The 13183-nt window shown below is 36.2% G+C and overlaps 1 protein-coding gene across 1 annotated transcript; it reads left to right on the top strand.

Annotated features, from left to right (window-relative positions):
* Positions 624 to 12712, top strand: LOC107611967 (ATP-dependent RNA helicase DRS1-like). Its single transcript, XM_021108171.1, has 5 exons — positions 624 to 838; positions 10277 to 10477; positions 10573 to 10652; positions 10978 to 11082; positions 12461 to 12712. The coding sequence occupies exons 2-5, from the start codon at positions 10393 to 10395 to the stop codon at positions 12710 to 12712; spliced, it is 522 nt and encodes a 173-aa protein (XP_020963830.1). The 5' UTR covers positions 624 to 838; positions 10277 to 10392.

Here is a 13183-nt window from a genome sequence, read left to right as displayed (position 1 = left end):
TAATTTTATAAATAAAAAATTAAGTTGAATACTATTAATTTTAAATTAAAAAATAATTTAGAACTTAATAATATAAAAAATAATTTAATAACTTAATAATGGAAGTGTTATATAATTAAATTTAAAAAATGTCTATTATAAATAAATTATAGTTTATTTATTAAATTGAGTTCTTAGAGTTAGAGATTAATTTATTAGGAATGATTAAATGAATTTTTGTAAATACTTTAGATTTAAATCAATTAATATTTATGTACAATTTTTATTTTAATTAGTTATTTTATATAAATTAAAATTAAAGTTATGATGGAAAAATAATGAAAGATCATATAATTTAATTTAGGTAATTGATATTTTAAATTTAACCGTATTTTATAAAATGTAATTAGTATGTTTACTTTATAATTTAAATTAAAAATAATTATTTGAACTCAATGATATCTTGATAAATGAAATTTTATGTGTTCCAAAAATAATCTTCACAGTATTATATTTAAATTTTAAATTATTATTTTATCTTAGTCCTAAAAATTTCTAATAAAAACCCTAATATCCCAAATTTCTCAATTTAATACCCTAAATCCCTAAACACACGCACACAACACTCAGTGAGTGAGGAAAAAGGGAAAACTGTGAAAGGAGAAGGGGGAGCTCGAGGGTGAAGAGGGGAAGAGAGGAGGGGACGACGCGGCTGGGTCCTTCCCGCCGTCACCGTTGTCGTTGAGGCGCCGGAGGAGAGAGAGATTTGCTTTGCAGAGGCGTTGAGGGAGAGAGGGAGCCGCGCTCTGCTGCCGATCCGCCACCGAACTGCCGCACGCGGGGAGCCATTGCCATCGCGGAGAGAGAAGCGTCGCTGTTGAGCCAGAGCCGCCGCTGGGGGTTCTTCGCTGTCTGACGAATTGAAGATTGATGGTTTAGAATTTACAATAAATTCTCGTTGCAAGTATAGTTTCTAAGCCAAGCAATCATCCTTTCATACAAAAGTTTGGTTGTCACAAGTAACAAAACCCAATAAAATTTATAACCGAAGTATTCAAACCTCGGGTCGTCTCTCAAGGAGTTGCAGGGAGGTATGATTTATTATTAGTTATGTAAAAAGATATGTTTTTGGATTTTTTTTAAAATAAGGAACAAGTAATTTAAATGACAAGAAAAATAAATTAATAATTAATAAAATCTCTTGGCAAGGTATAAGAAATTGAGGTCATATCCTAGTTATCCTTATCAATTGTGATGAGAATTGGATTTTACTCCCACTTTAATTAACCCTTGCTAAACAAAGGAAAGTCAAGTAGACTAACTAATTTGATTCCTCAGGTCCTAGTCAATTCCTAAGAAAAGACTAGAGTTATTGGAATTCAAATCAATCAGCAAATTCTAATGTTCAAACAACAGTTGAGTTTGATAACTCAAGTGTTATCAATTACTTAACCAAGGTCAAAAGGAGAAAATAAATCTACTCGAATAAAAATGTCTTCAGATGGGAAGCAGCAGTAACATAAATAAAAGAAAGAAATCTTAAATCTGAAATACCTCAAATTGCATTTAAACATAAATTTAAGTTCTAACATGGAAAAGTTCATAAGCCAATTGGGCAACATAAATAATAATTAAAATAATAAAATAAATAAAAGTAGAAAATAATTTAAAGGAACATTGAACCTGTGATTGAAGAGAAGTAGCCTAAACATAATAGAAATCCTAAATCCTAATCCTAAGAGAGATGAGAGAACCTCTCTTTCTAAAAACTATATCTAAAACCTAAGAAATTATGAATGTGAATATTGTTCTACGTATATCTTTGATTCCTCCATTCTCTGGCTTATATTCTGTGTTTCTGGCTTGGATCAGGGCCGAAAAAGGGTCCAGAAATCGCTGGGGCGTTTTCTGCAGATTCTTGTACGTGGCGTCTGTCACGCGTTTGCGTGGGTCACGCGTTTGCGTCATCTGGGAGTTTTCCTGGTCACGCGTACGCGTCAGTTACGCGTACGCATCATTTGCGTTCTGCTCAAGGCACGCGTCCGCGTCATCTACGCGTTCGCGTCGATGCCATTTCGCGCTGGGCACGCGTTTGCGTCGTCCATGCGTTTGCGTCGCTCCCTTTTCTTCAAAACTCTATTTTTGTGCTTTTCTTCCATTTTCGTATGTTTCCTTTTATCCTTTGAGCCATTCCTGCCCTATGAGATCTGAAAATACTTAACACACAAATCACGGCATCGAATGGTAATAAAAGATAATTAAAATTAATATTTTTAAATCATATGAAACATGTTTTTCACATATATCATAAAATAAGGAAGAAAATACATCATAAAATATGGGTTTATCAACCTCCCCACACTTAAACAATAGCATGTCCTCATGCTAAATCCAAGAGAAAGGGTAAAGTTAGAATGGTGGAATCTCATGCAATGCAATCTATTCTAAATACAAACTACCTATATGAATCATGCAATTTTTATTATCATCCGCCTATATATATAGAGCTTACATATGGTTAATTTGATTCATATTTTCAAAGAATTATATATGTATAGCCAAACCTAAAGCATGTTAAAGCACTGTCACAATTGAGTTGGGTTAAAATATTTCATAAGCTTGCAAGACAATTAAACAATTAAGCAGAGATATATGGTGATGAGCTATTGAACCCTCACTGAATTTTGTGTTTACTCTCTAGTCACTCAGTGTTTGGGGTTAATCACTCTATTCTTTCCTATTCCTGCTTTCTAAAACTTTGTTCTTCATCTAACTAATCAACAAATATTGAATACAGACATACAAAAATCATGAGGTCTTTCTCAAGGTTGTAATGGGGCCAAGGTAAAGGTAGGGGTATATATATAAGGTTAAGTGAGCTATAAGTTGAATCCTTAATTAGTCTAAGGTCTCACCTAACATATACATATTCTATAATTTATAACTTTCTTGGGATTCCCAATTTTTCTCTTAATACATACTCATGTACCAATTTCATTTTGATTCTTATCTCATGTGCATTGATTTCTTCACTAAACTTATTATTGGGGTAATTTTGTTCCCTTATTATCTATTTATAAAAAGATTTTTTTTTATATAAACATAACATTTTCAATGCACATGGTGTTTTGGTTTAATTTGATTTTACATGAGCATGCTCCCAAAATCCTTGTTATCTTATTGAATTAATCCTTTCCTATCAACCCATGTTTCCATATTTCCCCACACTTAGTGTGTATCACAATTTCTATCTTAAGCTAACCAAGGATTCAACTTGGGGTTTTTATTTTGTTTTTTTGCTTAAGGCTAGTAATGTGGTTATAGAACAAAGGGGATTTAAAAGGCTCAAGGGGGCTAACAAGGGTGATGTAAAAGGTAGGCTAATTTGGGATAAGTGAGCAATTTAAACAATGGCCTCAATCATTTCTTGGTATGTATCTATATTCTATATTGGACATATAGACTGAAACAAAGTAAAGATCACCAGAATAAAAAAGAAGGACGAACACACAAGAATGAAATAATTATGGTTAAATAATGTAACCATACAAATAAGCTCAAAAACTCACAGGTTGTGTGTTCTTTGGCTCAAAAACCATATATCAGTTATGTATGTCATGCAAGTGGAAATCAAGGGTTCCCATTATTCTCAATGTGAATCTTAGGGTGGCTCTTAAAATCTTAGTGTTCTTCCTTGAAAAATATTGTGTAAATTAACCAATCATTTATTGCTATATATATACAGTGTGTGGATTGTTGTGATTCTGTTATACTAAAGTTTCTATTTTACTCTTTTTATTTTCAATTAATCCAAGTTATCGTATGCTAAAAGGGTAAACTAAACTAATTAATCCATATGTTCTATATCACAACTTAATAACTAAAATTGCAACTAGACTAAACTGAATATCTAGGATATATATATAAACTAAAGTGCAAAATGTAGAAATAAAGTAAAAATACAGCAAAAGAAGAAAATGTGCAAGTACTGGAAGACAAAATAAGATAAAAATAAAAATAAAGATAAAAATACAGAAAAATAACCAAAATAGGATAAAAAGAGAGTATGAAAAGTGGTTCACCAAAATAAAGTACGCCAGAGATGGCGACCTCCCCACACTTAAATAATAGCATCGTCCTCGATGTTCACTCAAGCTGGGTGTGAGAAGTGTCATCTCCGGAAGGATGGGCTGCCGGTGACTCTGTGGTAGGCTGAGGATCTGCAGTCTCGGTAAGTGTAGGAGGAGCTGCCTGCTGAAGCGGAGGCTTTGTCTGTAGAGGAATCTCCGAATCTGCGACCTGGATCTGGTGGGGCTCCTCATGGTGTGGTGCAGCCTGCTCAGGTCCTCCCTGCTCAGTCTGGGCATGTGCCTCCTCCTCATGATCATCCGCCTCCACATCAGATGGCTCAGAAGTGGTGTCAGGCTCGGAGGGAATGTCCCTGCCGGATCGGATCATCAACTTTAGGTGCTCATAGCGTCGCTTGTTGCAACGTCCGTACGATCCAGGCGTGCGAAGAGGCGGTGCACGAGATGATAAATGGGCTCAGGAGCAGGTGGAGGTGCAGTGGATGGGGCTGGTGTAGCAGTGGATGCAGAAGGGCAGCTGAGGATGTGGCTGCCTCAGCAGAAGCTGTAAGGAAAGGCGGCCTATATCCCAAGGCTTGGAACTTCCTACTGTGAGGTATGATCTTCTTGCAGTCTGCAGCAGTTGGCTTCTCATCAGTAAGCTCCCAAGGCACGTCAACTCGGCGGCCTAGCTAGGTGATCAGATAAGGGAAAGGGAGAGTGCCTCTGACATGGACCCTGGCCATATAATACCTAATGAAACATGGAAGATACAAGTCCTTACCCTCCATCACACACCAGATGAGGGTGATCATAGCAGCGGGCACCTCTGTCTCATGAGTGCTCGGCATCACATAGTTACTCAGGATCTGCTGCCAAAGCCGAGCCTCATCATTCAAATATATCAGCTTGATTCCCTAAGGCATCACTGTATTCTTACCCATGACCCATGCGGCAGTAGGATCAAGGGTTATTCTCTGCTTAACTGCATCCCAGTTAAATCTCATGTATCTTATATCCTCTTCAGCCTTTTGGTAACTGTCAGGCTGATCTGACTTAGGCTGAAGTTGGAGGATATCCTCAATAGCTTCCTCAGTGACTAAAATCTGTTTCCCTCTGAGGTGCACTGCATCCAGGGAGGTCTTGAAATAGTTAGAGTAAAATTCTCTGACCCAGGATGCATTGACCTCTGTCAAGTTCCGTTCCATGAAGAACCAGCCTCTTTGTTTTATCTATTCGGAAGTGTAATGGGTGAGTTCTTCTGGAATTTTAAGAGTTCTCTCTAGGTAGAGGTTCCTGGCAGTGGCAAACACTGGATACTTTAGCTCACAGTATCTGTTTGCAAATTTTACTTGATCTGTGGCAGTGAGGAGCTGGTCGGCCTTTTCCTGCGGGATAAAGTTCTTTTCCCGCCAGGAATCGTCGTGAAGGATATCCAGGATAGAGGTAGAAGATTCTCCTCTTTTTCGTTTGCCTGTAGTTGCCTTGCCTTTTCCCTTAGTTTTGGGATCAGACATCCTGAAAAGCAGAAGTAGCAGGATATAATTGAAGGACTAAAGCAGGAAAACAAGTAGGCAAGTAGGGTTATGTCAATGTAAGCATAAAGGCAAAAAGAGAAATATAAGCAATAGATGAGGTAAATATAGGTACATTTTGGATTGAATTCGAGTTAAAAGTTTGAGAGTAAAAATCACAATCCAAAATATAATAGAAGTGGAATTCAAGTTAATTAGGAAAAACAGTAATCATGCCTTGAGTTAGAAAGTTAAAGTAGTTAGGAAAAAACCAAAAAGAGAAGTTAGAAAGCTAAACTGGTTAGGAGTTAAAAAGGAAGTTAAAGTGAGTGGCATGAGAATGGTTTTCCTAGTTACCAAGAAATTCACAAACTTGAGGAACAATCAACTCATATTCAAGCAGGGATTGTAATTTATTGATGATAATTCCTGTAGATAAAGTAAGTGTAAAATGAGAATGAAATCATCAATAAGCAATTTATTACTCAGGGAACCAAAAGGAATAAGAATGCTAGCCCTTGCATTCATGAATTGGTTTGGTTGTAGCTAAGTAATGCAAAATAATGAGTTTTCAAACCAATACATGAATGGGGGTAGAATAAACCATAAATTTGCAGAAAATTGGGCAGCATTTCGGCTAAAATTGGATGTTCCCGGGTAGTAAACAGCAGAAAAAAATCAGTTCATATGAAATTAAATAGTGCTGGAAAGATTAACAAATAGCAAGAACATTAAAGAACATTTTAACAGCAACATCAAAATGAAGAGCAACATATGAACAGCACAGCATTACAGCAAATTCAGAATTACGAATCAGATAAAAATAGTTAGCAAGAACGGTGCAATTATCAGGCCTAAATCCACTAACCACATCCTAGCTACCTAACCACCTAGAATCCACTATAATCATGCATTGCTAACTATCTTATTTCGAACAAAAACTGTAAAATATGCAACTAATTGACCAATTGGAAAACGAAATCGGTATTTGGCGGAACCTGGTGTGTAGAAACAGAAAGTAGGCTCAGAGCGATGGTGGCGGTATGGTGGTGACGCAGCGGCGGTGGGCGGCGGTGCGGCGGCGGTCGGAGGTGGGGGCAGGGGCGGTTTGGTGGTTGTGGAGGGAGGAGGAAAGGGGAGAAGGGGAAGGGAAGAAGGGGAGGGAGGAAAAGAAGAAGGGGGCATCAGCGGTCGGGTGCGGCGCGGCGGTCGGGGCTGGGCGGCCAGGAGTGGTGGTGGTTGGGGAATGGGAGAAGAGAGGTTGCAGAGGGGGTGGGGGGGTTTCGCGTGAATGGGTAGGGTTTCGCGTGAATGGGGGTTTAGTGTTTTTGAATCCATGCGAACGCGTAGATTACGCAATCGCGTGAATTGGGCGAGAAAGGGGTATTGGCGCGAACGCGTGGAGTACGCAAACGCGTCACTGAAAATTGTGCTAAACGCACAGTTCCAGCGTCGTTTTGGCGCAAACATTCTCCGAGACCCATTCAATCGAACTCGAAACCAATCCTCACACTTCAAATTGAAGCGTGGAACCTTATTGAATCTTGCATACCAGCCTTGAGCACGGACCATTTCCTTTTTACTCTTAAAGCCGCAAAGAGCTCTAAGCTGACCATCTGTTTCAAGCAAACCATATTCAAGTGGAGAAGTAAAGATAAAAGCTAAGGATTTTACCCATTTGAAGTTTGTATTGGGCAGTAATGGCCTTAGGATAGGTGTTTCCAGTGATTTTGCAAGCTCTACTCCCTCGTGTTCTTCTGTGAATTCCTCCACTTCGTTGTAAATTTCTTCAATTTCAACCATATCTTGATCAAAGTCTTCGATATCTTCCTCATCACTCAAATCATACGTTGGAGGTTGCGAAAAGTCTACCTCCGCATCATCTTCGTATTCACTTGGGGAAGATTCTTCTATCTCAAAGAATTCACTTGCGGATGCAAGTTCATTACTAAGAGAACTTGACTCGTGATATTCATTATCAAGGAAACTTGCTTGTTGAGTTATTCCGTCCAGGTCTTCATAGGATACCTGCTTCGGGGGCTGTGCACTATCCTCCTCAGCATCAACTGCACTTTTCCTGACGGAATTCTCCACAATTCTGGATTCCCATGGAGTTTCAGCGTCTCCTAAGTCTTCAACCAATTCTTCTTCTTCAATAAATTCAGCTTCCTCCACTTGTTCTAGTACAAAGTCATGCTCCGTACTGTCCAGTGGGGTTTCTAGTATCTCCTTCATGCTGTGTTCTTCATTAGTTTGTCCACATGAAGCCATGGGGGTTCCTTGAGTGTCCGAACGTCGGGAAGGTAGTCTATTTATCGCTTGATTCAATTGGTGAAGTGTGGCATGAAATTTTTCAAATGTTTCCTTGAGTTGCTCCCTTGATTCTTGGAGTGATGGATATGGACATGGTGCATAAGAAAGTGGTGGTTCTTGGGAGTAATTAGGTTGGAATTGGGGTGGATACGAGTTAGGGTCATATGGAGGTGAATGGTAGTAGTTGGCTTGTGAGTGTGGTGGTTCAAAACTGTGTTGAGAAGGTGGTTCATAAGTGTATGATGTGCTTGTCGGTAATTACAAGTGGGTCTACCATAACTATTGTTCTGACATGCATTATTGAATGGTCATCGTCCATGATAGTTTGGAAGGTGTTGTTGCCTAAAGGGTTGATCAGATTCTCGTGGCTCCATCAATCTCTGATTGTTTTGACCTTGATGCATGTTCCTGTTATAGCTTCCATTCCTTTCAACATTATTAGAACCAAACTCAAAGCGATAGGGGTGAGAATTCATAGTTAATAATAAAAATTAAAAGCAAAAATAAAAAAAATAAACAAGCAAAAGAAAATATTTACAATAACCAATAATAAGGCACACAGTTGCAACTCCCCGGCAACGGCGCCATTTTGACGAACTGAAGATTGATGGTTTAGAATTTACAATAAATTCTCGTTGCAAGTATAGTTTCTAAGCCAAGCAATCATCCTTTCATACAAAAGTTTGGTTGTCACAAGTAACAAAACCCAATAAAATTTATAACCGAAGTATTCAAAACTCGGGTCATCTCTCAAGGAGTTGCAGGGAGGTATGATTTATTATTGGTTATGAAAAAAGATATGTTTTTGGGTTTTTTTTTTTAAATAAAGAACAAGTAATTTAAATGACAAGAAAAATAAATTAATAATTAATAAAATCTCTTGGCAAGGTATAAGAAATTGAGGTCCTATCCTAGTTATCCTTATCAATTGTGATGAGAATTGTATTTTGTTCCCACTTTAATTAACCCTTGCTAAACAAAGGAAAGTCAAGTGGACTTAGAGGTGAGCACGGGTTGGTTTGGTTTGGGTTTATGGTAAAATTAGAACCGAACCGATCAAAATGTAATTGGTTCGGTTTGGTTCGGATTTGCATTTTTTTGTACATGTACCCAAACCAAACCAAATCGATTAAGAACGGATTGGTTCGGTTCGGGTAATTGGGTACCCGATGACTTTGAAATTCATAAAAAAAAACCAAATTTTTATCTTAAAAATTCTACAAGTACAATAAACATGTAACATCAACAGAAATAATCCAAACATGTTAAACACCAAATACATTAAAAACTAAACTAATTAAAATCCAAACATATTAATAATGAATAATCATTGTCTAATGAAAAAGCCATATATATTTTTTATTTTTTTATTTAATTAATATATGATCGGGTTCGCGGGTTGGTTCGGGTTCCGCGCCCCCAAAACCGATACCCGAACCAATCACTAACAAAAGTCATCGGTTTGGTTCGGGTTAGACCCGATTACCCGTTGGTTTCAGAACCAATTTAATTGGTTCGGTTCGGGTTCGAATGGGTAATCGGGTACCCGCTACTCGTGCTCACCCCTAAGTGGACTAACTAATTTGATTCCTCAGGTCCTAGTCAATTCCTAAGAAAAGACTAGAGTTATTGGAATTCAAATCAATCAGCAAATTCCAATGTTCAAACAACAGCTGAGTTTGATAACTCAAGTGTTATCAATTACTTAACCAAGGTCAAAAGGAGAAAATAAATCTACTCGAATAAAAATGCCTTCAGATGGGAAGCAGCAGTAACATAAATAAAAGAAAGAAATCTTAAATCTGAAATACCTCAAATTGCATTTAAACATAAATTTAAGTTCTAACATGGAAAAGTTCATAAGCCAATTGGGCAACATAAATAATAATTAAAATAATAAAATAAATAAAAGTAGAAAATAATTTAAAGGAACATTGAACCTGTGAGAGTTTTCCTGGTCACGCGTACGCGTCATTTGCATTCTGCTCAAGGCACGCGTCCGCGTTATCCACGCGTTCGCGTCGATGCCATTTCACGCTGGGCATGCGTTCGTGTCGTCCATGCGTTCGCGTCGCTCCCTTTTCTTCAAAACTCCATTTTTGTGCTTTCCTTCCATTTTTGTATGTTTCCTTTTGTCCTTTGAGCCATTCCTGCCCTATGAGATCTGAAAATACTTAACACACAAATCACGGCATCGAATGGTAATAAAAGATAATTAAAATTAATATTTTTAAAGCATATGAAATATGTTTTTCACATATATCATAAAATAAGGAAGGAAAAGTAAAACCATGCAATTTACATGAATAAGTGGGTGAAGAATTGATAAAAACATTCAATTTGAGCACAAATTATATCATAAAATATGGGTTTATCACCGTCACCATCTTCGTCATCCTCGCAAGCTGTAGCGCCGCACAGTCTAGCCACCGTGACCTCCGTAGAGCCACCGTCGTTGCGCTGTTCCGCCGTCACCGTTGTTGTCCTAGAGCTCGTCGTCGTCATTGAGCAGGACGGAGATGAGAGAGAGCGCGAGCGAGAGAACAGAGAGTCTTATTGAAGACCTCCCTTTGAAGGTGTCAAGTGTACAACCTTTAGACTCTGGTATTTTACCTTAAACTTCTGATTTTCAGTGCTTCTATTTGCATTTACATTGTAGTTCACAATTAACAAAACTGTTATTAGTATTTTTTTTCCAGCTTCTAATGAAAATTTTGAATCTCTGAGACTTAATAAGTATGTTCCATCGTGCATTCAACCTCTGGAAGTCATGATTCAGGTATGGATTTATTCACAAGCAGAAAATTTTATTTCTGGAAATTATAGAAAATTTGTGCCTATGATTACAGAAAATCTTATTTTTGGAAATTATCTTTTGTTGTTTGAGTATATATTTTTTACTAACTTTATTATTGCTTCTTAATTTGTATGATCCAGTATGGTAAAGATTATGAATTTAATGCTCCAGTGAAGCTCCTAGAGAAACATCTACATGCTATGGCACAATCTGTTGATGAACAACTTGTTGTTGTTTCTCATGTCTTGGCTTCTTAATCAATGGTTGATTTGAAATGCTTTCCCCTTCTCTTTTTAGATTCATATAGGTTCTTGCTTTCAATGGTAAGCCTGTGAAGAATCTGAAGGGCTTGGCCACCATGGTTGAGAACTATGATGATGAGTTTTTAAAGTTTGATCTAGAATACCAACAGGTTCTCTCTCATGGACTCAGTCGTGTGAATTTTTTTTTACTTTCTAAAGTTTTTTGAATTAACATTTAATTTAACTTTCATGTATTAGTAAGCTGCCCATTCTTCTCTTTACCCATTCTTTACATATTTCGTTTAAGCATATATTTTTTTAGTTTCTTATGTGAAATTTGACTTGTCATATCAATTAGAAGTTGTTTCTTTCTCTATCTTTTACATAATTAAATTGAAAGTAAAACTACACTTTAGTCCTAGGAAAATTTTCATTAAAAAACTTAGCCTGTAAAAGATTAAATGTACTCGCTTTAGTCCTTGCAATATTTATGTTTCAACACTTTAGTTTGTAAAAATATATCAGTTCTAATATTTACTTCATGATGTGATAGTTACTGCAATAGGCATTTAGCGCATGTGTATTTAGTATGTAATAATACTGATTTCTGTATTTTATTAATTTTCTATTTGTTAATGAAGTTTATCTAAAAGTAATAATACTGATTTCAATTTTTCAATCATTCATTTCATCTACAAGAATTGAATACATGAGTTCAAGCATTCATGCTTCTATTTTATTTAGATTCATTAATAAATAATTAAAGACAATGACTAAGAATAATATATCAGTTCTAATAATACATAGAGTCTAAGTTTGTGATATAACTTATAGTTTCTTTCGTACAACTCTTAAGTCTTTTAGCTGTTGAGTATGCGAGAGGGTGGATCTAGCTTGATATTTTAAATTGATATTATTTGCAGTTGCTGAAATTTAACCTTTAATGCTTTGATTTGTTAATGCTAAAATTGGATCATTTAGATTATTAGTATTCATTTGTTGTTATTATTATCATTATTCGTCTGCTAATATTGATAGTGTCTTTTGGTGTCAGCTAATAACTAAGTGTTGGAGGGTTGTTGTTTTAATTTGTCCTGTTTTGTGTGTTGATTTTCATATAATGTGCTCCAATTCTAAGAACAACAGCAGTCTTGATCTTCACTGGGGGGGAAGATTAAACTGAAAATAATATCAGTGCATTTATAATGAAATGCTTCTTGAAGTTTTGGTCATAGAATTTAACTAGCTTCTTTTTTATTTACTGATGTCATTTTTAATATCCTAATTCTTGCTCTCTATTAGGCATTCAGTTCACTGTTTTCACTATATAAACTGCTTTAACTAATTTACTTAAATTGCTGAGAAATTGAGATAAACTGATTTAGTTTTTTCATATTTACACGTTTATAATATCCACTTGAAAGGCATAATTAATGATACCATTTATGGGTAAGCCACTTAAGGTTCTGTGGTTATAAGATTTGCAGGTAATTTCTATGTTATATGTTCTAGTGTTGGTATTGAATCTGCTTTAATTTTATTTTTCAGGATGTGACAGCAACTAAAAGAAATGAATTTGAGGATTATTTGAAGCGAGAGTTGCTCATGGGAATATATGAGAAGGGTTTTGAAAGGCCTTCTCCTATCCAAGAAGAAAGCATTCCAATTGCTCTTACTGGTAGTGACATTCTCAGATATCCAATAATAATAAATGACACTTTATTTTACAAAAATTTATCTATTATTATTATTATTATTATTATTATCAATTCTAATAAGTTAAGATTTTGTATGAATTAAGTATCCATTACATGATGACAAGAACATACATTTAACAAGAGGTTGACACAATCGTTGGACAAATGTAAATTTTTTAAAGTTATTTATTTTTTTAATTGCCCACATGTTGAAAACCATGAGAGATTTACTATTCACTTATTTTATGACTGTTTGTCCGAGTACAATACCTAACAACTGCTAACAGAAGCCTTCGATAGAACATTCGTCGTAGAACTGTTCCGATAAATCTAAGCAGCTGCTCATTAGATCTCCATCAATATTCAACCTCAACTGATATACCACGTCTTGTAAGATGATATGGGCATCTTTTTACAGGACAGATAAAATGTACGAGACTTAGGATGTCATCTCTCAATCAAAGTAGAGACAAGTGTCCAATCATAATTTCACTTTATCATATATGTTACGTGCTCAAATTTAGCATGTCTAAGGTGTGATCTGATTTGCTCGTTGGACGCGATAGTAAATTCC

The sequence above is a fragment of the Arachis ipaensis genome, chromosome B08 (genome assembly GCF_000816755.2).
Source record: "Arachis ipaensis cultivar K30076 chromosome B08, Araip1.1, whole genome shotgun sequence".
NCBI classification, from domain to species: Eukaryota; Viridiplantae; Streptophyta; class Magnoliopsida; order Fabales; family Fabaceae; genus Arachis; species Arachis ipaensis.
Note: the sequence above shows the minus strand (reverse complement) of the source record. Positions and strands in the feature narration are given on the sequence as shown.